The sequence below is a fragment of the Chiloscyllium plagiosum genome, unplaced genomic scaffold, assembly GCF_037043375.1.
Source record: "Chiloscyllium plagiosum isolate Xiang-an unplaced genomic scaffold, Cpla_swu_hap1 HiC_scaffold_42, whole genome shotgun sequence".
NCBI lineage: Eukaryota > Metazoa > Chordata > Chondrichthyes > Orectolobiformes > Hemiscylliidae > Chiloscyllium > Chiloscyllium plagiosum.
The window spans coordinates 23,835,669-23,859,898 of NW_028270180.1; the positions used below are offsets into that span (position 1 = coordinate 23,835,669).

Here is a 24,230-nt window from a genome sequence, read left to right on the forward strand (position 1 = left end):
CCAGTCCTGCCCATCCCTGAGCCATGTTTCCGTAATTGCTATGATATCCTGGGCCCATGTTCCTAACCATGCCCTGAGTTCATCTGCCTTCCCTGTTATGCCCCTTGCATTGAAATAAATGCAGTTTAATTTATTAATCCTATCTTGTCCCTGCCTGCCCTGACTGTTTGACTCACTTCTGTTCTCAGCTGTACCCGTCTCAGATCGATCTCTTTCCTCACTATCTCCCTGGGTCCCAGCCCCCCACCTTACTAGTTTAAATCCTCCCAAGCACTCCTAGCAAATTTCCCTGCCAGCATATTAGTCCCCTTCCAATTTAGGTGCAATCCGTCGTTCTTGTACAGGTCACTTCTACACCAAAATAAATTCCAATGATCCAAAAATGTGAATCCTTCTCCCATACACCAGCTCCTCAGCCATGCATTCATCTGCTCTATCCTCCTATTCCTGCCCTCACTAGCTCGGAGCACTGGCAGTAACCCAGATATTACTACCCTTGAGGACCTCCTTTTTAAATTTCTGCCTAACTCTCTGTAATCTCCCTTCAGAATCTCAACCTTCTCTCTTCCTATGTCGTTGGTTCCAATGTGGACAATGACCTCCTGCTGGCCCCTCTCCCCCGTGAGAACATTCTGCACCCTCTCCGAGACGTCCTTGATCCTGGCACCAGGGAAACAACACACCATTCTGCTTTTTCTCTGCTGGCCACATAAACGTCTGTCTGTACCTCTGACTACAGAATCCTCTAACACAATTGATCTCTTGGAAGCCGACGTACCCCTTGTTGCATTAGAGCCAGTCTCAATACCAGAAACTTGGCTGTTCGTGCTACAGTCCCCTGAGAATCCATCACCCCCTACATTTTCCAAAACAGCATACCTGCTTGAAATGGGTATATCCACAAAAGACTCCTGCACTAGCTGCCTACCTCTCTTACCCTTCCTGGAGTTAACCCATCTATGTGACTGTATCTGAGACATCCCTCCTTCCTATAACTGCCATCCATCACGTACTGTTGCTGTTGCAAATTCCTCATTGCTTCTATCAGTCTCTCCAACCCAATCCACTCGATCTGATAAGATTCGCATCCAACAGCATTTATGGCAGACATAATCCGCAGTAACCCTCAAACTCATTTTAAACTCCCACATCTGACAAGAAGTACATATCACTGCAAAGGCCATTTTTGCTCCTTCACAATCTACAGAACCAGAAAATAACACCATCTTATTCCTCTACAAACACTGCCACAGGTTAAATTAATAGCTATGGCATACATTTTAAGTTTAATCAAGAGACTTATCTCCAAAAACATATAATCAAGAAAGAATCCACTCTACTCACTACTGCAGCCTTTCTCTTGGACAGACTTAAAACAACAATTAACTTATCTAATTCTGTGCTGTGAACTTCGCCCAACAGTTCCTCCAAGATTAGTTGTGAATTTCACTGTTTGTTAATTTTCCCAGATGCACTCCGATGTCCAGCGGTACTCAAATTCAAACAGCAAAGGCGGTAACTGTGCAGGTTCTCTCTCTCTCTCCTGCACTGTCCTCACCATGTGCTTCCTTTGTCTGCTCTTCTCCCTTTTAAACTGTTCTTTTGACTTTTTTTTTCCCCAAAGTTCCAAAACAATGCAACAGCATATAAAACAGGAATTGCTGCTCCTGGAATTCGAGGAAATCACCTCCAACACCTAAAATACCTCAAAAAAAAAGTAGCAGCTCTTACAGCCAGAAATTATTCCCGTCCTCCATCTTGGATTACCCAGATTCTTAACCAGTCTGACATGCACAACCCTTACCAATTAGACCAAATCAACTGCATTATCTTTATCAACAGGCCTAGTCACCTCATTGAAAAAGTCAATCACATTTGTTAGATTATGGTCTCCCCATGTGATGACTATCCTTGATTAATCCTTGCTCCGCCAAACGGAGATGAATCTGCTCCTCAGAAGTTTTTCTAATATTTTCCCTATGACTGATTGGCCTGTAGTTTCCTAGTTTATCCCTACCAGCCTTCTTGAATAATGGTACCAACATTAGCTTTCCTCCATGTTCTCTCACACTCCTCCTGTGGTTAGCTCATTTAGCTGGATGGCTGGTTTGTGACTCAAAGTGATGTTAACGGTGTGGGTTCAATTGCCAAGCCAGCTGAGGTTATCAACCTGTCCCTGTGCCTGAGGCATGGTGGCCCTCAGGTTAATCCACCACCAGTCTTCTCTCTCTAATGAGAGAGCAGCCCCTGATGGTCCAGTAGGACGATGGTGACTTTATCTTTACATTTTAAATGCTTACCTTTGGTAGGAGTTATTTATAGGAGAAAGTGAGGTCTGCAGATGCTGGAGATCAGAGCTGAAAATGTGTTGCTGGAAAAGCGCAGCAGGTCAGGCAGCATCCAGGGAACAGGAGAATCGACGTTTCGGGCATAAGCCCTTCTTCAGGAATGAGGAAAGTTTGTCCAGCAGGCTAAGATAAAAGGTAGGGAGGAGGGACTTGGGGGAGGGGCGTCGGAAATGTGATAGGTGGAAAGAGGTCAAGGTGAGGGTGATAGGTCAGACTGGGGTGGGGGCGGAGAGGTCAGGAAGAAGATTGTAGGTTAGGAAGGCGGTGCTGAGTTCGATGGATTTGACTGAGACAAGGTGGGGGGAGGGGAAATGAGGAAACTGGTGAAATCCAAGTTCATCCCTTGTGGTTGGAGGGTTCCTAGGCGGAAGATGAGGCGCTCTTCCTCCAACCGTCGTTTTGTTGTGGTCTGGCGATGGAGGAGTTATTTATAGCACAGAAACAGGCCATTCAGCTCCACTGGTTCAGACCAGTATTGATGCTGTCCTCTTTCCATGTCTTTACCCAACTACATTAATGTATTTCCCTATTCCAGCCTTCCTCTGTGCTTAACTAACTTCTCCTTAAATGCATCTGTGCTGCTCACCTCAAACACATTCTCTTCATTGGGTAAATAAGCTTCTTTGGAATTTCCTATTTGATTTATTGTCAGCAGTTTTACATTTGTGATCTCTAATTCTTGATCACAAGTGGAAACATCCTTTCCATATCTACCCTTCATCTCTCTCGTCTGCTCTTTTCTCAATTGACAAGCCCTAGCCATGGAGTCCATAGAATCCCAACAGTGTGGCAAAAGGCCATTTAGCCCAAGTCAATGGTGGAAAAGTTGCTGGAGAAGGTACTGAGGAATAAAATCTATTTATATTTGGAAAACGAATGGGCTTATCAGTGATAGGCAACATGGTTTTGTGCAAGGGAGATCATGCCTTACCAGGGTTCAGAAAAGATTTACAAAGTTGTTGCCAGGGTTAGAGGATTTGAGCTATAAGGAGAGGCTGAACAGGCTGGGACTGTTTTCCCTGGAGCGTCGGAGGCAGAGGGGTGACCTTATAGAGGTTTACAAAATAATGAGGGACATGGATAGGATAAATAGACAAAGTCTTTCCCTGGGGTCAGGGAGTCCAGAACTAGAGGGCATAGACTGAGGGTGAGAGGGGAAAGATATAAAAGAGACTTAAGGGGCAACTTTTTCATGCAGAGGGTGGTACATGCATGGAATGAGCTGCCAGAGGAAGTGGTGGAGACTGGTACAATTGCAACATTTAAAAGATATTTGGATGGGTATATGAATAGGAAGGGTTTGGAGGGATATGGGCCGCGTGCTGGCAGGTGGGACTAGATTGGGTTGGGATATCTGGTCGGCGTGGAAGGGTTGGACCGAATGGTCTGTACATCTCTATGACTCTGTGAATCTAAGTGACCAAGTTGATATGTGAAGGAAGGGCTGTGGATGTTACATACATGGACTTTAGTAAGGCATTTAATAAGGTTCCCCATGGAAAACTAATGGAAAAAGTGAAGTCACATGGTGTGCAGCTAAGTGGATAAAGAACTGGTTGAGCAACAGGAGACAGAGAGTAGTAATTGAAGGGAGTTTCTCAAAATGGAGAGAGGTGGCCAGTGGTGTTCCACAGGGGTCAGTGCTGGGGCCCCTGTTGTTTGTGATATACATAAATGATCTGGAAGAGGGCACTGTTGGTCTGATCAGTAAGTTTGCAGATTACACGAAGATTGGTGGAGGAGAAGAAAGCATAAGGGACTGTCAAAGAATACAGGAGAATACAGATAGACTGGAGAGTTGGGCGGAGAAGTGGCAGATAGAGTTCAATCCAGGCAAATGTGAGGTTGCATTTTGGGAAGTCTAAGTCTGGAGTGAACTAGACTGTAAACAGAAGAACCTTGGGAAAAGTTGATGGGCAGAGAGATCTAGGAGTTCAGGTCCATTGTACCCTGAAGGTGGCTGCACAGGTGGATAGAGTGGTCAAGAAGTCATATGGTATGCTTGCCTTCATCGGGCAGGATATTGAGTATAAGAGCTGGCAGGTCATGTTAAAATTGTACAAGACTTTGGTTCAGCCGAATTTAGAATACTGTGTACAGTTCTGGTCGCCACATTACCAAAAGGATGTGGACGCTTTGGAGAGGGTGCAGAGAAGGTTTACGAGGATGTTGCCTTGTATGGAAGGTGCTAGCTATGACGAGAGGGTTGAGTAGATTAGGACTGTTTTTATTAGAAAAAAGGGTATAGACAGGATAGATAGAGATAAGCTTTTTCCCAAGGTGAGGGATTCAATAACAAGAGATCACGCGTTCAAGGTGAGAGGCAAAAAGTTTAAGGGGCACATGCATGAAAAGTACTTTACACAGAGGGTGGTAGGTGTCACCCTCTTTGAAATGTCGTAATTGTACCAGCTTCCACCACTTATTCTGGCAGCTCATTCACCACCCTCTGTGTGAAAAAGTTGCCCCTTAGATCCCCTTCCCCACTCACCTTAAACCTATGCCCTCTAGTTCTGGACACCAAACGGTCTGGTCCCATGCTGTACAGCTCAATGACTCTAGTGTAAGTGATAATATATTCTTGATGGTACAGATTTAATGGGTCGAAGGGCCTTTTCTGTACTGTATGATTTGTGATCAGAAACCTCTTGTAGGGTTCCAGATGAAGCATGTCTCTCTGTCCCTTTCAAAAACAATCATCATTTATAACAGATTAATATAATAATAAACTTAACGTGGAATTTAAGAACAGATGTGGTTCCATTAGAACAGGCTCCTTCTGTGCTGAAGCCATTCTATAGTTTGTGGGAGTTCAGGCTGAGGTGCTTCTAACTATTTAGGTTTAGATGTTACAGATGTGTGTCTGGAATAACTGTGGATTAGGAATCACCCTCACTTTTACTCCCCACTCTGTCTTCAGCATAAAAACCAGCATTTTCCAACCCCTTTCAGTTCCAAACGCATTGCCAGCAGAGGTAGTAGAGATAGGCACAGTAGGTTCACTTAAGGTGCATCTGGACAGATGCATGAGTAGGTGGGGAGCAGAGAGATACAGATGCTTAGGAATTGGGCAATAGGTTTAGACAGTGGATTTGGATCAGCACATGCTTGGAGGGCTGAAGGGCCTGTTTCTGGGCTGTAAATTTTCTTCTTGTTCTATAAGTCCACACTGACCCCCTAAGGAGCATCCCATCCAGACCCATCTCTATACCCTAATCCTGCTATCTTGCATTTCCCATGGCTAATTCACCTAACTACACATCCCTGTAAATGCTGTAGGTAATTTAGCATGTCCAATCAACCTAACCTGCTCATCTTTGGACTACGGAAGGAAACCAGAGCACCTGGCGGAAACCCACACAGACACTGGGAGAATGTGCAAACAAAATAGGAGAAGATGGTTTTGATCTATTGATCTCTGGATTATGGGCCCAGCATGCTCCCACTGTGCGGCGGGTTCAATGATCACCAATAATCATCGCCATTGGATGGCGAAGGGTGACAGATTCTGTCTTGTCAGAGACGATCATGGCCTGGCACACGTGTGGCGTGAATGAGGGCTTGTCACTTGTCAGCCCAAACCTGGGGATATCATCCATTGCTGCCTCGTAGAGAGCTATGACACAGAAAAAGACCCTTCAGCTCACCCAGCCTGCAATGTTCAAAACCACATACCTAACTATCCTAATCCATTTCCCAGCCTTTGACCAAGTGCACTTCTAAATACTGCAGTACTTAAATGTTATGAAGGTTTCTGCCTCCACACCTTTCCAGGCAATGCGTTCCTGATTCCCACCATCAGCTGAGTGAAATTACTTTTTCTCACATCACCTTGAAACCTCCTGTCCTTTACCTTCAGTTATGCCCACATTGATCACTCTACCAAGGGGAAAGAGTTCCTTCCTGTCTGCCCTGAATGTGCCCTCATAATCTTACGCAAATCCATCTCCTCTGTTCCAAGGAAAACAACCCCACTTATCCAATCTGTCTTTATAACTAAAATTGACTTGAATGGTTAATTCTGATTTCTCTCCACAGAAGCTGCTAGACCTGCTGGGTTTTTCAAGCACTTTCTGTTTCTGTTGTCTTCTTAACCACTTTATCTCCCTGTCCTGCTACCTTAAGGGACCAGTGTACCTGTACACGCTGTTCCCTTTGATACTCAGGGTACTACCATTCGTCATGGATTCCTCACCTTGTTTGTCCTGCCCAAGAGCATCACCTCACTCTTATCCAGATTGAATTCCATTTGCCACTGAGCAGCCCATCTATATCCTCTTGTAATCTAAGACCATCCTCACTGTTTACCACCTCAGCAAGTTTCGTATCACCTTTTCAGATAAGTGTATCCTCTGCATTCTTATGTCATTGTCATGAATCTTTTCTGCACTTCCTTTGATGCTTATTGCCTTTTTGTATGATGGAGATCAGAGCTATTCACAGTACTCCAAGTGTGGTGTACCAAGGTTCTCTACATATTTCACATCACTTTCTGCTTTTCAGTTTTATTTTTATGGTGCTTTGTTTGCCTTTTTTTGATGGTCTTCTAATTTTGTGTCTCTCCAATGATCTGATGTGGTAGATCTCTATCGAGAATTTACAAGTGAATATTCTCTCTCCTTCCTTAGATCTGGGCCACTGAGATTAATTAAATGTGGTACTCCTAGCCTTGCAAGAGACCACAGATTCAGCCAGGCTCCTGTTTCAACTTTGAGGTATCTCTAATGCTTGCTAATTTGTAGCTTGAGATAACACCTACTCACCAATTTGTTTTTGTGATCCTGTTAAATTTATTTGTTTCTGCTTGAGGTCTATATCAGTGGGACTGGCTTCACAAACGCAAATGAACTCCATACTCTTAGAGCATCATAAACAAAGGAGTATTTTGCATTTATTTTGCACATACCCTCATGATGATTCTAAATTCTTCATAGCCAGTGAATTGTTTTCAGAGCACAGTCTTTGTTTTAAAACACCAGTGATTACACTGCAATGTGTGATGATTGCGAAAAGCTTCAAGTTACTGCATGTCATTCTTTCTTTAAATAAACATGCGAACCATTTTGCACACAGTAATGAGATAAATGATGACAGCATCTATATATTTGGTAGGGTGGCTAATTGATGAATATTGACCAGGGAAATTAATACTTTACCACTGATCTTCAAGTCAAGAGGGTGGTGCTGGAAAAGCACAGCAGGTCAGGCAGCATCCGAGGAGCAGGAAAATTGACGTTTTGGGCAAAAGATTAGAGTCGAGGGAAATTGAGGTTTTGGTTGAGAGAAAGAAGGAACCATATGTCAGGTATCAATAGCAGAGATTGAGTGTATCCTTAGAAGAGTATAAAGGCAGTAGGAGTATACTTACGAGGGAAATCAGGAGGGCAAAAAAGGGGACATGAGATAACTTCGGCAAATAGGGTTAAGGAGAGTCCAAAGAGATTTTATAAATACATTAAGGACAAAAGGGTAATTAGGGAGAGAATAGGGCCCCTGAAAGATCAGCAAGGTGGCCTATGTGTGGAACTACAGGAGATGGGGGAGATACTAAATGAGTATTTTGCATCAGTGCTTACTGTGGAAAAGGACATAGAAGATATAGAATGTGGGGAAATAGATGGTGACATCTTGAAAAATGTCCATATTACAGAGGAGGTGGTGCTGAGTGTCTTAAAATGGATAAAAGTGGATAAATCTCCAGGGCCTGATCAGGTGTATCCTAGAACTCTGTGGGAAGCCAGGGAAGTGATTGCTGGGCCCCTTGCTGAGATATTAGTATTATAGATAGTCACAGGTGAGGTGCCAGAAAACTGGAGGTTGACTATTGTGGTGTGTTTCATAAAGGTGGTAAGGACATGCCAGGGAACTATAGACCAGTAAGCCAGACATCGGTGGTGGGCAAGTTGTTGGAGGGAATCCTGAGGGACAGGATTCACATGCATTTGGAAAGACAAGCACTGATTAGGGATAGTCAACATGGCTTTGTGCATGGGAAATCATGTCTCACTGACTTGATTGAGATTTTTTGAAGAAGCAACAAAGAGGACTGAAGACGTCAGAGCAGTGGACATGATCTACATGGACTTCAGTAAGGCGTTTGACGAGGTTCGTCATGGTAGACTGGTTAGCAAGGTTAGATCTCATGGAATACAAAGAGTGTTAGCCATTTGGATACAGAACTGGCTTGAAGATAGAAGACAGAGGGTGCTGGTGGAGGGTTGTTATTCAGACTGGAGGCTTGTGACCAGTGGAGTGCTACAAGGATTGGCGCTGAGTCCACCGTTTTTTTGTCATTTATACAAATGATTTGGAATGTGAACATAGGAGGTGTAGTTAGGAAGTTTACAGATGACACCAAAATTGGAGGTGTAGTGGACAGCAAAGAAGGATACGTCAGCATACAAGATCTTGATCAAATGGGTGAATGAGCTGAAGAGTGGCAGATGGAATTTAATTTAGATAAATGTGAGGTACTGCATTTGGAAAGGTAAATCAGGGCAGGACTTATAAACTTAATATTAAGGTCCTGGAGAGTGTTACTGAACAAAGGGACCTTGGAGTGCAGGTTCACAGTTCTTGAAAGTGGAGTCGCAAGTAGACAGGATAGTTAAGGTGGTGTTTAGTATGCTTTCCTTTATTGGACAGAGCAGTGAATATAGGATTTGGGAGGTCATGTTGCGGATGTACAAGACATTGATTAGGCTACTTTTGGAATATTGTGTGCAGTTCTCCCTCCTATGGGAAGGATGTTGTGAAACTTGAAAGGATTCAGGAAGATTTACAAGGATGTTACCAGGGTTGGAGGATTTGAGCTACAGGGAGAGGCTGAATAGGCTGAGGCTGTTTTCCCAGGAGCATCAGATGCTGAAGGGTGACATTATAGAGGTTTATAAAATCATTAGGGGCATGGATTGGATAAACAGACAAGGTCTTTTCCCTGGGATGGTGGAGTCCAGAACTAGAGGGCATAGGTTTAGGGTGAGAGGAAAAATTTATAAGGAACCTAAGGGGCAACTTTTTCACGCAAAGGGCATGTATGGAATGAACTGCCAGAACAGGTGGTGGAGACTGGTACAATTACAACATTTAAAAGGCATCTGAATAGGAAGGGTTCAGAGCAATATGGGCCAAGTACTGGCAAATGGGACTACATTAGGTTATAATATCTGAGTCAAGAGTTCCTGATGAAGGGCATATGCCTGAAATATCGAATCTCCTGGTCCTCAGATGCTGCCTGACCTGCTGTGCTTTTACAGTACCACACTCTTTACTCTGATCTCCAGCATCTGCAGTCTTCACTTTCTCCTAGTTTAGGATAACTGGTCAGCATGGATGAGTTGGACTGAAGAGTCTGTTTCTGTGCTGTACATCTCTATGACTATGTATACTTTGCACTCACTTGTGATGTGAGATTTTTATAAGTACCTTCATCAATATTTGACAGCTAGACCCTAGAGTGGACAGAACATGAGAGCAAGAGTAACTGCTGACGTGGAGGGCAAGGCAGGTCAGCAGGGTATGAGAAAGTTATGTGACAGTTTCATAATGCAAAACAAATGAGGATAAACACTGAGGTACTACCAGCTACTGGAGATCATGGACATGTAGCAAATCCATCAGGATAGGGAACTTGAACAATAACTTCCACGATGTGAGGTAGTTATCAGGCATCTTTATGGGTTATTATTTTCAGAGTTAGCTCCTGTTGCCAAACTGATGTAGCCATGGACCATCCTGAGGGTACAGAGATGAGGTCATCATTGTTGTCTCTTATTGGCTCATGTGAAAAACTGATATATAGGGCCCTGACTTCACCTTTGCAAACATCTTTGAAGCAGAATTTCAGACACCTTACTGGTCTTCTGGCTCCTGTTAGTTTTCCGTACAGAAATCCCATGGGTATGTAAGTGTCTCCCCACTTTTGAATGAACCTGAGTCAGTGAAATAGTCTCTGCTTGAACAGTTCCTATCAGTTACTTTGGAATTACCATGTTTGATTACAATAAAGTTTCTACTCTACAGGCCTGACTTAGACATTTTCCCTGACAAAAACTTACTCTCTTTTCCTTAAATGTGGACTAATCGATTAGAACGGTGGAGTCACTGATTTTCAACCAGTAAACACTAGCTCTGAACACAGCTTACACTTAACTAGCTGTGGCCGAACCTGGGCAATTGGCACAGAGCTATTTCTCAACAGCAGCAGCACAGATGTTTACTACTTGCAGCAGTAAAGCAGTTAATTGGAATGAATGCTATCCTCAGTTTATTCACTTACTCCTAAACTATTCATATAATCTAGGTGATTTCCATGATATCAGGCTATTTAAGATCATCAAACTAAATTTAAAGTCATCAAGTGTACAATTAGCTGCCCCAGTGTTTCTCAGGACACAAAATCTGCTCTCCCTTTGGATGACTAATCTCAGTGGCTCTTGTTTTTTTTGCCTTGCAATAATGAGTGGAACATCATGTGGACCAGCCAACTTGTGAGGACCACACTGAGAGACACAGCCAGAATTCAAATACTCTGCGTTCTACATGCTGGACTCCAACCACCATATATACCGAACACTATCAAACCAAAATTAGAATTCCATCATCTTCATGTGTGTTTACTGCATAAGTTGTTGATTGCAGTTGACCTTGCATACTATTACTGTGAATATCATTTAAAGTTTTAACTGGTTAAGAAATTGGTAAGCCTCTCAAGTGACAACTTTAAACAAGCTTGAAGTTACTTACAGTTAAAAGTTAAGATTTCAAAATGGCGGCGGCGTCGGCAGCTTTTGGGCTCATCAACCAATAGTTTTTTTTGCCCATTTTTCTTCCTCTCTTTTTTTTCTAAGACTTTATAGTATTTTTTTCTGATAAGAAACTTACCTTGGAGTAGCTGAGAGCCAGAGCAGAGCAGATCGGAGACCTGGAGTGGTGCAGAGTGGCTGAGAGCTGGAGCAGAGCGGCCTGAGGACTGTAACAGTGTGAAGCAGCTGGGAGTCAGAACGGAGCGGGCCTGAGAGGTGGAGTGGCTGAGAGTCAGAGTGTGAGAACTTGTGGCCAGGAATGGGGCAGCTGGGAGCCAGAGTGGAGTGGAATGGGCTGGAGGCATAATGTGGAGTGAGGACAATTGTTGGACTGGAGACCAGCACAGGCGGTCAGTGGCTTGCGAGACTGTTCAGACATGTGGGAGCCCCTGTGCTGAGTTACTGCAATGCAATGTTTATCTGGCTGTACTGTTTATCCTTTTAACTATGTCTTATTTCTAACTTACACCATGAATCACCGTAAGGTAATGCAACTTTTCTTTTTTATTCCTCTTTTTGTATCTAAGATTTGTACCTAGGTACTTTGTACCTAAAATGGCGCCATGAAAGGCAACATTGTAACAATGTTACTTGAGTACATGTGACAATAAAGTATATTATATTCTAAAAGTTAACCTATATTGTCCACATTACCACTGGAGATAATGATTCAAAGAAGAACCTTGGTTAAAAGGTCCTATTGTTTTACTTGTGAGAGTATCTGCTGACAGAGCAAGCAGTTCAGTTTGCAGAAGATACAGAGGCAGCTGTAGCTTTGTTTTGATCTAACCTGAACAGATTGGGGCACATCAGCAGGAGATGGTGCTGAGTTAGGCCTGTACCTTTTGGCAAACAAAACATTAACTTCTTCTGGGTCAGTGCTGCTACTCACCTCTGATCTCAGTTATCACCTTAATTGTTTTGACAGCGAAAAGCCATAAGCAGGCAATATTATCTGAAAGATGTACAATTGTTTGTACGTGCAGTATGATATCTTTCACTCAACCTTCGTGTTCAACAGTCAAAGGAGCTGCCTCAATTTTGAAGACAAATTGAAAGACTAAGAACAATAAATCCAGAACAGATCCCTGACCAGGATCTGACCATCCTGGTCTAAACATAGGGAAAAAGGTAGATCATTCAGCCTCTTAAGTCTATTCCATTCAATTAGACACTGCTGTCCACATTCTTTGCTCCTGTGCCTCTTCATCCCCTTAACTAACAAAAGGACTGTCAGTTTCAATTGTTAAACTTTCAGTTGAACCTCAGAATCAACAACTTTCTGGGTAAAAGGAAGTTCAGATTTCATCCATGCTGTGTGTGCAGAAGTGCTTTCTGACATCACTGCAAAACAGATCAGTACCAGACTAAATTTATGTAATAAGCCACTTATTCCTTACAAAGCACTTACTCAACCCCAAAAGCGCTGAACAATGCAATATTCACACTGGCCGGACTGTTCTGTTGTGCAATTCCAAGTCATCCATACCTCAAAGCGCGCCCAATCCCATGAAGTGTTCCTGTGTGTCGGTCGCTGCAGGTGTCCAAACTGGATTTCATACGTGGCATTAAGACTGTGCACTGTTGTGGGAAACTCCACTTTCAGAAACTTGTGTGCTTCATGCCATTCCACCTGAAGAGGAGAAACACAGCAAAGCCAGATGGTCATTAAGTGTGTGATTTGAAGCTGAAAATATTGACATTTCTAAAATCTACTCACCTCTGTTTTGAACTTAACATAGGGACAGCAAGCATCCAGTATGATCTCTTGGCGGATCTTGCTGCTGTCACTGATACGGATAGAGTATCTTACACTTCCCCTGACTCCGCCAGGGCAGACTACCTCCAGGGATTTCACAACTTGTGACACAGGTTTCCTGATGAGCAGATTTCCAGATGAGATTAATTTAGTCTCCCATTATACAACAAATATCTTTCTCTCACTGTCTGGCTTCTATCCTGTTACATGGGTTCATTACAATACTCATGGATCACTCCTTCTGATAAACCACAATTTTCTTTTGGATATGCTAAGTAGTTTTACATCCAGATGCCCTTGCTGTCACACACTCTCCTCATTTATCTGGGCTGGGGACTGACACCATTACACTCTGGATTGCCTGCACCACTGGCTTGTTTCTTTCAGGGCCAACAAGTCCTGGAGTGGGACTCAAATCACCGGCCCGCCTTTTCATCAAACAAACATCGATATGAGCTCAACTTTACTGCAAAGCCAAGAATTCTGCAGTGGTATCAGCAAACCTTAAAAGATGGAAACTGCATAAGATCTTGGCAGCTACAGCACCAAAAAAAGGAAGGTTTTTAATGTGATAGATACAAAGAGGTATTTGTTCAGATGGACTGTACAGTGAACGATTAACCACTACAACAGCAGTAGACTCGCCAACTTTAAGGGCATTTAAATGGTCATTAGATAAACAAATGGATTATAAAGGAATAGTGTAGGTTAGATGGGCTTCAGATTGGTTCCAAAGGTCGGTGCAACATCAGGGGCCGAAGGGCCTGTACTGCTCTGTAATGTTCTAATTGCAGCACAGGTTAGACACCTATGTATTCAATGATTTATGGAGAAAAGATAAAAAAAAGAAAGATTCTAATAGGAGTTTTAAAGAATCAGTTTAAGCTTCACCATTCACTGGTTCGTACATAAAGCCCTGCCTGTCATTCCAGCTGTTGCTCCCAGCAGCTAACTGTACACACAGAAACCTGGGAGGTTTTGGTTCATAACAATGATTTCTCTCTCATTACAAGAGCATAGAAATGTAAAACCTAAATATTCATTATAAGGATTATTCTGACATTACCTTGTCTCTAAATGATAATCCATGACATCCCATGCATCCCAGTATAAAGGAACATCATCAAACAACACAAACTGGTTCCCACAGCAGCCGTCAGGAATAGTCTCCCTGGAAGTACAACACAGACAACAATAATGTTCTTATTAACTTGAGACTCCAGTGATGAGCAAAAGGTCCTCCCAGTTCTGGAACTGCTTTACAACAGGAAGATGGTTAGAAATACATACTGTTGTTTTCTTTAACACTTTAGCTGTTCACACAAATAACAAAGACATTAAATCCTATGATTATTGGCAATTAAGGAGAGAATGGTAATTCATAAATCCGACTCTCAAATCTAGTGTCCTCGCATACTACTGCCCTATCCACGGCCTTATCCCTTTATAAACGGTAACTTCCCAAAACCTTACAACAAGCTGTGCTATTCTGAAACTACCTTTCTGTGCATGCAATCTCCTTTAGCCTCACCATTACAGCCATGCTGTATGTAGTTCCTTCAAAAATAGCCTGAGTTACCTTCAAGGTTCCTGAAGCGTTTGCCCTGTAAACTATCAAAGTGATCATGCAGTACACAGTTAAATTACTGATCTAATTGCCAAGAACTAAAATATAAGCTTTAACTAATAAAATCAGGGTAAATGAACATTTCTGGTTGGGTCTGAGAAAGAAGCATTCAAGTGCTGCAAAGTGGTCATAACCTATCATAACTGCATGTATCCATGAATTAAAAGTAAGGGAGAGAGTCATAAAAGTGGATGTATTAGGGGCGACTGACAGGAAAGAATATAGCATTGGAAGATAGTCGGTCTCTGGTAGAATTATCAATCTTTTTTCTTTCTTAGCAGTGCTACAGCTGAATACAGATCAATATTAGAGTCAGAGAGATGTACAGCATGGAAACAGACCCTTCAGTCCAACCCATTCATGCCAATCAGATATCCAAACCCAATCTAGTCCCATCTGCCAGCACCCGGCCCATATCCCTCCAAACCCTTCCTATTCATATACCCATCCAGATGCCTTTTAAATGCTGCAATTGTACCAGCCTATATCACTTCCGCTGGCAACTCATTCCATACATGTATCACCCTCTGCATGAAAAAGTTGCCTCTTGGTCTCTTTTATATCTTTCCCCTCTCACCCTAAACCTCTAGTTCTGGACTCCCCCACCTCAGGGAAAAGACTTTGTCTATTAATCCTCACTAACACTCAACAGTTGATTTAACATCTTCAACACAAGTCACAAGCTTTTATTTAGCCTGTATTTAAGATTACTACCTATTGCTAACTTAGCAAACAGTTTTGCATTATTGCAACTTATTATTTATTAACTACCCTTTACAAATAAACACAGTTTGAATGAAACTTCTGCTTTCAAATCAAAGATAGCAAACAAACTTTCTCCTCCAGGTAGATCATTTTAAAAGTGCACATTGTGAATTTCAGATTGACACATAATAATTATCACCATCAGAACTTTACTTCCCTGACGCTCAGCAGGATGCTTCTGATTTAAGTTTTAGATTCCAGAGTGATTTTTAAATGCTTTCTGCACACTGACAGCAAGTGTTCACAAACACTGTGCTCTGTAGCAATCACAGTATCATATCTGTGTGCAACTGCAAGGAAATATAAACCAAAGCAAAATTCAAAGCTACTGAGAAAGGGCTATTTTTTTGTCAGTTCAAATTGTTCTCTATAATTTGCCCATTAATTCAGCAAAGCCCAGATCCACCAGCGTCCACAGGTACAGAAAGATGCATTGCAGGATCCCTCAGAGATCCCAACATATTGACCACATGGTAACTGCCCATAATGTTTGAACTTACGATGGTCAATTATCCTCTGTAGGAGCCCTCCAAAGAAATCCCCAACACTGAGTTAGAGACAGAGACTTCAAAGGGTTTTGAAAATCTTACCTGAATAGTTAGGCAGGAAATGTCAGAGAGATTAAAACCTGCTGTAACGCCTGGGTAACTACCCTTCAATCATTCACACCACCCCATCACCACCCTGGGGTATCAGGTTCCACCTCAATCTCTGACATACAACACCATCGCCCTCTAATCCCCAACCAAGACTGTCCCACTGCATACTGGCTGGATATACATTATCTCCCCTGACTCATGTCCAAACACCCTAAGCTGATGTGTGAAAGTGCCACTTTGTTGGAGTGAAAGTACCAGAGTAAATGCAGGATAGGAGGTCCATTTTGAAATTCCTTTGCATTTTTGCTTCGTGTACATCTTCAACCAGCAGCTCAGTGACCACCAGTAACTTCAACTCTGTTATTACCTTAATTGGCACCATAGAACATAGAACGATACAGCACAGAACAGGCCCTTCGGCCCACGATGTTGTGCAAAACATTTGTCCTAGCTTAAGCACCCATCCATGTACCTATCCAATTGCCGCTTACAGGTCACCAATGATTCTGACTCTGCCACTCCCAAGGCAGCGCATTCCATGCCCCCACCACTCTCTGGGTAAAGAACCTACCCCTGACATCCCCCCATACCTTCCACCCTTCACCTTAAATTTATGTCCCCTTGTAACACACTGTTGTACCCGGGGAAAAAAGTCTCTGACTGTCCACTCTATCTATTCCCCTGATCATCTTATAAACCTCAATCAAGTCACCCCTCATCCTTCGCCGTTCCAATGAGAAAAGGCCTAGCACTCTCAACCTATCCTCGTACGACCTATTCTCCATTCCAGGCAACATCCTGGTAAATCTTCTCTGCATCCTCTCCAAAGCTTCCACATCTTTCCTAAAGTGAGGCGACCAGAACTGCTCACAGTACTCCAAATGTGGCCTTACCAAGGTCCTGTACAGCTGCAACATCACCTCACGACTCTTGAATTCAATCCCTCTGCTAATGAACGCTAATACACCAGAGGCCTTCTTACAAGCTCTATCCACCTGAGTGGCAACTTTCAAAGAGCTATGAACATAGACCCCAAGATCCCTCTCCTCCTCCACCTTACTAAGAACCCTACCGTTAACCCTGTATTCTGCATTCTTATTTGTCCTTCCAAAATGGACAACCTCAGCATATCTACAAACATCTACTCCCTTCACCACTGATGCTCAATAGCAGCAATGTGTACCGTCCACAAGAAGCACTGCAGAAATTCACCAAAAGGTCCCTACACAGCACTTCTCAAACCCAATCCAAATCCCAACTGGAAGGACAAGGGCAGCAAATACAACACCACCTGCAAGTTCCCCTCCAATTCACTCACCATCCTGACTTGGAAATATATTGCCATTCCTTCACTGTCACTGTGTCAGAATCCTGGAATTCCCTCCCTAAGAGTGTCGTCAGTCAACCTACAGCATGTGGACTGCAGCGGTTCAAGAAAGTAGCTCACCACCACCTTCTCAAAGGCAATGAGGGATGGGCAATAAATGCTGGCTCAGCCGATGCCAGATGCCAAAAACAGACTCGTTATGAGGGAGAAAGGAAAACGCTTGACTGACACAGCAAGCTCACCAACATGTGCGAGAAAACAAAGAGGAAAACAGTTTGGGTTTGGTCAGAACAGCAGTTCAAAAATATGAACCCATCCTTTTAGATGGCGACAGACATGCTGTGTACTTTCAGCTTCCTCACAAGTATATTTTGGTGTTCAGAACCTCAGATAGGCTCCTGCAGCTGTACAGGACAAATCAAACAGATTTTTTAAAATTACATCATTTGGACACAAGATTTCTGAGATTTCTAGGATGTTGCCTGGTATGGAAGGAAGGTCTTACGAGGAAAGGTTGAGGAACTTGAAGCTGTTTTCATTAGAGAAGTGCCAGAGACCTGGGTTCAATTCCCGCATCAGGCAACTGTCTGTGTGGAGTTTGCACATTTTCCTAGTGTCTGTGTGGGTTTCCTCCGGGTGCTCCGGTTTCCTCCCACAGTCCAAAAATGTGCAGGTTAGGTGAATTGGCCATGCAAAATTGCCCCTAGTGTTAGGTGAGGGGGTAAATGTAGGGGAATGGGTCTGGGTGGGTCGATGTGGGCCGAAGGGCCTATTTCCGCACTGTAAGTAATCTAATCTAAGATGGAGAGGTGACTCAATTGAGACATGCAAGATAATCAGAGGATTAGATAGGGTGGACAGCGAGAGCCTTTTCCCTCGGATGGTGATGGCTAGCACAAGGGGGCATAGCTTCAAACTGAGGGGTGATAGATATTGGACAGATGTCAGAGGTAGTTTCTTTACTCAGAGTAGTAGGGGCATGGAAAGCACTGCCTGCAACAGCCACCTTTACTTGCATTGAAATGGTCATTGAATAGGCATATGGATGAGAATGGAATAGTGTAGATTCGATGGGCTTCGGATTGGTTTCACAACATCGAGGGTCAAAGGGCCTGTACTGTGCTGTAATGTTCTATGTAAAGAGAATAATGATGGTGCAGAGTAGCAGGGCTGAAGGGGGTTAGTGCTTGAGTAGCAGGGCTGAAGGGGGTTAGTGCTTGAGTAGCAGGGCGGATGGGGGTTATTGCCTGAGTAGCAGGGCTGGTGGGGCCTACTACCAGGGTAGCAGGGCTGATGGGGGGCTATTGCCTGAGTAGCAGAACTGATGGGGGCTATTGCCTGAGTAGCAGGGCTGATGGGGGTTATTGCCTGAGTAGCAGGGCTGATGGGGGCTATTGTCTGAGTAGCAGAGCTGATGGGGGCTATTGTCTGAGTAGCAGAGCTGATGGGGGCTATTGCCCGAGTAGCAGGGCTGATGGGGGCTATTGCCCGAGTAGCAGAGCTGATGGGGGCTATTGTCCGAGTAGCAGAGCTGATGGGGGCAATTGCCTGAGTAGCAGGGCTGATGGGGGCCATTGTCTGAGTAGCAGGGCTGATGGGGGCTATTGCCTGAGTAGCAGGGCTGATGGGGGCTATTGCCTGAGTAGCAGGGCTGATGGGGGCTATTGCCTGAGTAGCAGGGCTGATGGGGGCTATTGCCTGAGTAGCAGGGCTGATGGGGGCTATTGCCTGAGTAGCAGGGCTGATGGGGGCTATTGCCTGAGTAGCAGGGCTGATGGGGGCTATTGCCTGAGTAGCAGGGCTGATGGGGGCTATTGCCTGAGTAGCAGGGCTGATGGGGGCTATTGCCTGAGTAGCAGGGCTGATGGGGGCTATTGCCTGAGTAGCAGGGCTGATGGGGGTCATTGTCTGAGTAGCAGGGCTGATGGGGGTCATTGTCTGAGTAGCAGGGCTGATGGGGGTCATTGTCTGAGTAGCAGGGCTGATGGGGGTCATTGCCTGAGTAGCAGGGCTGATGGGGGTCATTGCCTGAGTAGCAGGGCTGATGGGGGTTATTGCCTGAGTAGCAGGGCTGATGGGGGCTATTGCCTGAGTAGCAGGGCTGATGGGGGTCATTGTCTGAGTAGCAGAGCTGATGGGGTCAATTGCCTGAGTAGCAGGGCTGATGGGGGCTATTGCCTGAGTAGCAGGGCTGATGGGGGTTATTGTCTGAGTAGCAGGGCTGATGGGGGTCATTGTCTGAGTAGCAGGGCTGATGGGGGTTATTGCCTGAGTAGCAGGGCTGATGGGGGTCATTGTCTGAGTAGCAGGGCTGATGGGGGTCATTGTCTGAGTAGCAGGGCTGATGGGGGTTATTGCCTGAGTAGCAGGGCTGATGGGGGCTATTGTCTGAGTAGCAGGGCTGATGGGGGTCATTGTCTGAGTAGCAGAGCTGATGGGGTCAATTGCCTGAGTAGCAGGGCTGATGGGGGCTATTGTCTGAGTAGCAGAGCTGATGGGGGCTATTGTCTGAGTAGCAGGGCTGATGGGGGTCATTGTCTGAGTAGCAGGGCTGATGGAGTTTATTGTCTGAGTAGCAGGGCTGATGGGGGCTATTGTCTGAGTAGCAGGGCTGATAGTTGCTGTTGCCTGGGGCTCATCCATTCACTTGTGCTTTTGATTTTTTTTTTCTTTTTTCCACTTTTATTTTTCTTTCATTTTTCACTTCTTTGGAGCCTTTTATGGCTAAACTGGGATGGTAGCTACAGCATGTCACGTACGGAAAGGGTGTCAGGAGGTGGTGACAGAGAGGGTCCTCATGGCAATTGGAGGCAGTGATGGTAGCGGTGATAGGACGTCCTCCTGGAGTTTCGGACTGGCAGCAGTGGCAAAGCTCCTCAGTCATCAGATTAGATCAGCACGGTGACTCAGTGGTTAGCACTGATGCCTCACTATGCCAGGGACCCAGGTTCTATTCCAACCTTGGGCGACTATCCGTGTGGAGTTTGCACATTGCCCCCGTGTCTGCTTGGGTTTCCTCTGGGTGCTCCGGTTTCCTCCCACGATCCAAAGAAGTGCAGCTTAGGGGAGTTGGCCATGCTAAATTGTCCACAGTGTTCAGGGATGTATAGGTTAGGTGCATTAGTCAGGAGAAATGTAGGGTAATGGGTCTGGTTCGGATACTCTTCTGAGGGTCGGTGTGGACTTGTTGGGCTGAAGGGCCTGTTTCCACAATGTAGGAATTCTAATTCTAATTCAGAGGTGGTGGCAGTGGGCTTTTCAAGATGGCAGTGCTGCAAGGAGACATCTCAGATGAGGGTGGTTGGAGCAGGACTCTTGACGAGATGGTGGTCTGGTTTGACAGTGGAGCCAGGGACTCCTGCTTGGAGTCGGCCCAGAGTGGGGACTCCTGACTTGGGTGAGGCAGTGGCAGCAGTGTGGGATGACTGGAGCTGGGACTCCTAGCATCATCAAGAAAACAGCAGAATGGAGGACTTCTGATTTGTGCAGCGAGTGTGGGTTCAGCATGGGACCTGGCATCGGTGGTGGTGTTGGCGAGGTAGGCCCCCACGGCAAAGAGATGGTGCCTAAAGAATGGTGACTCCTACGTTACTGAGTTCGGTGCAGATGGCAGCGAGGCAGAGGAGAATGCGTGGCAGCGCAGGTGTGTTTGGGTGAGCTGGCTCAGAGCGCAGGACTCTGTCAGTTATATCTTTTATCCTTTTTATTCTTAAAGGATTCAAAATAGTGCCGGACTGTGGCGACTAATGAAGATTTTCACTGTACTTTAGTGTAATATTCACTGTAAAATGTAAGTAACAATAGATAAACCACTCAATCATTCAATTTGTGTGCTTGGCAATGTATGAAGTGGATCTTCTGTACCTTTTGTAAAGTATATGAGAAAGCGATGTTATACGACCTGATGAATCAAATGCGACTTTGAGAATTCCATTCTCCATAAGTACAGAACCATCTCCCTGCAACAAGAGTCAGTGATGCATGAGAACGCAAACATAAATGTACGCATAGCAAGGAAGGGAAACGGCAAAATACAGCACATTAGCGTGAGAAGCACCAGTGTGTTGTGTAAATGGAATTAAGGGGGAGGAGTGAAACTGCAAAGGAAAGGGAAATAATGTGGAACCTTGAAAGTGCATAGACAGTAAGACGGAGATAGTGAGAGAGAAAACAACTGGGAAAGACAGAATAAGCAAGAAATCAAGAAAGACAGATATAAATTTATAAAGCATTTCTCACGATTCAGAATACTCTGATACAGTCAATGAAACTCTTTGGTAGTCACAGTCTTAACAAACAAAACACACAGCCAATTTATGCACAGCAAGCTCCCACATAGGCAACATGTTAACGAGCCAATTCTCTGCATTGCTTAGTGATGCTGAATGAAGGATAAATGTTGTCAGAACACTAGGATACCTTCTGTGCTCTTCTTCAAGTACCCTTGGTTTAGTGTTTTCACTTATCAAAATAAAATTTGAGTTTGTATCTTTAGGTTGGGACTAGAACTCAGTTTTCTGATTCCCTGGTGTGAGTACTGGACCATGACTGATGGATGAAGGCACACCGAGCAAAAACAATATAGTGCATCAAGGTGAAAGAGTCAGAGGACACAGAGACCACAAAAATCAGTGTTTTATGCTATAATTACCTGAGAATTGACAATAACTGGATGAGGTGGGACCAGAGGCTTGGTCACTGTGGCAAACCCGACACTGGGAACCTTTATCAGAGCTGCAAATGATAAAGAATGCAAACCTTAGTGAAAGCTTCATCAGAAGACATCATTTCCCTCCCTTCACAGACCTAGGGTTCACATTTTGGAGCACTGTACCCATTGTTAACAGGTTGTTAAATAAAAATGTCTACCAGCTATTCTCACTGATGTTCTCACTCATTCTTCAGTTTTTACTTTTCTGTACCTATCTAGGCCAACAATTGGTTTACAGTTTGTGTGTATGGTTAACTTTGGCTGAATCTGTAATTAAGAATAACTTTCTGTGATTGAGGATCCTGAACAGACATAGCTATAGGAATGGCAACGGTAACTAAAAGGGGTGAAATAAGCATGCATTGATACTATTAGTTTATCAATATTCAGACAGATGCTAAAACAAAAAGGACTAATTGATCACTTGGAGGTCAGAGGAGAGCAATTCAACTGGAGTTTGCTGTGACAGGGAGCATCCATTGGGTTACCAGCAACTCCCAAGATGTAAAACAATTAGACTACAGGTAAATATGATAATGCAATCGTAAGCAAATGAAGTGAACTTTCAACCAATGGACTGGCTCCTAATTTACTGAACTTTATCAATCACATGCTGAAACATTCAGCTCCAGCAGCAACTCTGGACAGGAAAACAGAGTTGACATTTCAGGTCAATGACCTTTTATCAGAGCTGCAATGAATTCTAGCTCTCCATTAGAACCCAACTTGTCCCTAACCTGCAAGGATTCAGTCAGTCAAGAAAGGATATAATAAACTGATTAAGTTGGAATGAATGGGGGAAGAACAGGGTCATTAGAAGCATGAAACAGGACAGCCAGCACAGCTGCAAAGAATGGCTTGGTTAGGACCGAAGCTACTTAAAACTTTGGTGACAGTAATGGATAAATCAAGTATAGACACTGAATGGCCAGATCCTGGACAAATATACTGCAAGCAACTTTCTAGAATTGGATGTCTCTGGATCAGACCTCACATTAATCCAGTGTGCCAGCTTCAAACTGAGCTACTGAAACTACTCTACGATGCATCAACACATGAATGTCTGTGAAGAAAAAGGATGAATAAGATTAGAATTTTTTTTGACAATCTCACACAATATATAATTGATACAATTATTTGACTTTAGAAGCCAAATTGGGGATCAAAGCAAACAATACTTGGCTTTTTTCAGTTAAGGAACAGGAGAATAAGAACTTCTAATCATCTGAGTGGCACAAAAATGGTCTTGGCGCCACTGGGTTAGGGAAAGGAAATATAAATTAACACTCAGCCACTCTCAATTGCTATTCTGGAACCTTCCCTGCCAACAAAGTGTGCGAGTACTTCAAGCTGTGCTGTGATGCTCCTCAAGGTCAAATAAGCTTGTTAACACTCAGTATCTAGGATGACCACCTTGGCAAGGTTTCAAAGACCTGTTGAACTGTACCCTGACAGGAATCTCCGAAGAGGAAAAACAGATGCATAAATTATAATCATGGCTGTTCTCAATGTTTAGATTATTTTAGATTAGATTACTTACTTACAGTGTGGAAACAGGCCCTTCGACCCAACAAGTCCACACCGACCCACCGAAGCGCAACCCACCCAGACCCATTCTCCTACATTTACCCCTTCACCTAACACTACGGGCAATTTAGCATGGCCAATTCACCTAACCTGCACATTTTTTGGACTGTGGGAGGAAACTGGAGCACCCAGAGGAAACCCACTTCGACACGGGGAGAATGTGCAAATTCCACACAGATAGTTGCCTGAGGCGGGAATTGAACACAGATATCTGATGCTGTGAGGCAGCGGTGCTAACCACTGTGCCACCCATTGTGTTGCCACGATTCCGACAGAAAACAGATGGTGCGACGTACTGGTGCCTTAATATATAGACCATCACCTGCCTTAATTTTGACCTTAATTCTTAATCTTCCTCACTCCATCAGAGAAAGTGGCCAAGATTCCCCAGTACTGTGCTGACTCAAGCGCAGCACTAACAGAGGAACCTACCTTCCCAACAGCCAGAGAATAATGAAACCTAACAAGGGGAACTTCAAATACATAAGAAAATGAAACACATTTAAAAATAAAAAAGTTATATTTCCGAGTAAGATACTGCAAAACACTTTTTATCTGACCACAGACATTTTTTGCAAAATAAACTTTGTGAATAAATTCTCATCACAATAGGTTCCCGACCAATGCCAGCAATATGCTGCTATAGAATATTTTTAATTTCTAAAAATTGGAAACTAAAAGTTAGCCTCAGTAAAGGTGACTC

The 24,230-nt window shown here is 44.0% G+C and overlaps 1 protein-coding gene across 2 annotated transcripts in view; it reads right to left on the minus strand.

Annotated features, from left to right (window-relative positions):
- Positions 1-24,230, minus strand: part of man2c1 (mannosidase, alpha, class 2C, member 1) — a 125,352-nt gene that overhangs the window by 28,606 nt on the left and 72,516 nt on the right. For both annotated transcript variants that reach the window (XM_043680528.2, XM_043680529.2), the window contains 5 exons: positions 21,881-21,963; positions 21,094-21,188; positions 13,978-14,082; positions 12,873-13,029; positions 12,642-12,785 (listed from right to left, as the gene is read on the minus strand). In XM_043680528.2, coding sequence (XP_043536463.2) covers positions 12,642-12,785; positions 12,873-13,029; positions 13,978-14,082; positions 21,094-21,188; positions 21,881-21,963 — 584 coding nt within the window. The remainder of the gene's footprint in view (positions 1-12,641; positions 12,786-12,872; positions 13,030-13,977; positions 14,083-21,093; positions 21,189-21,880; positions 21,964-24,230) is intronic.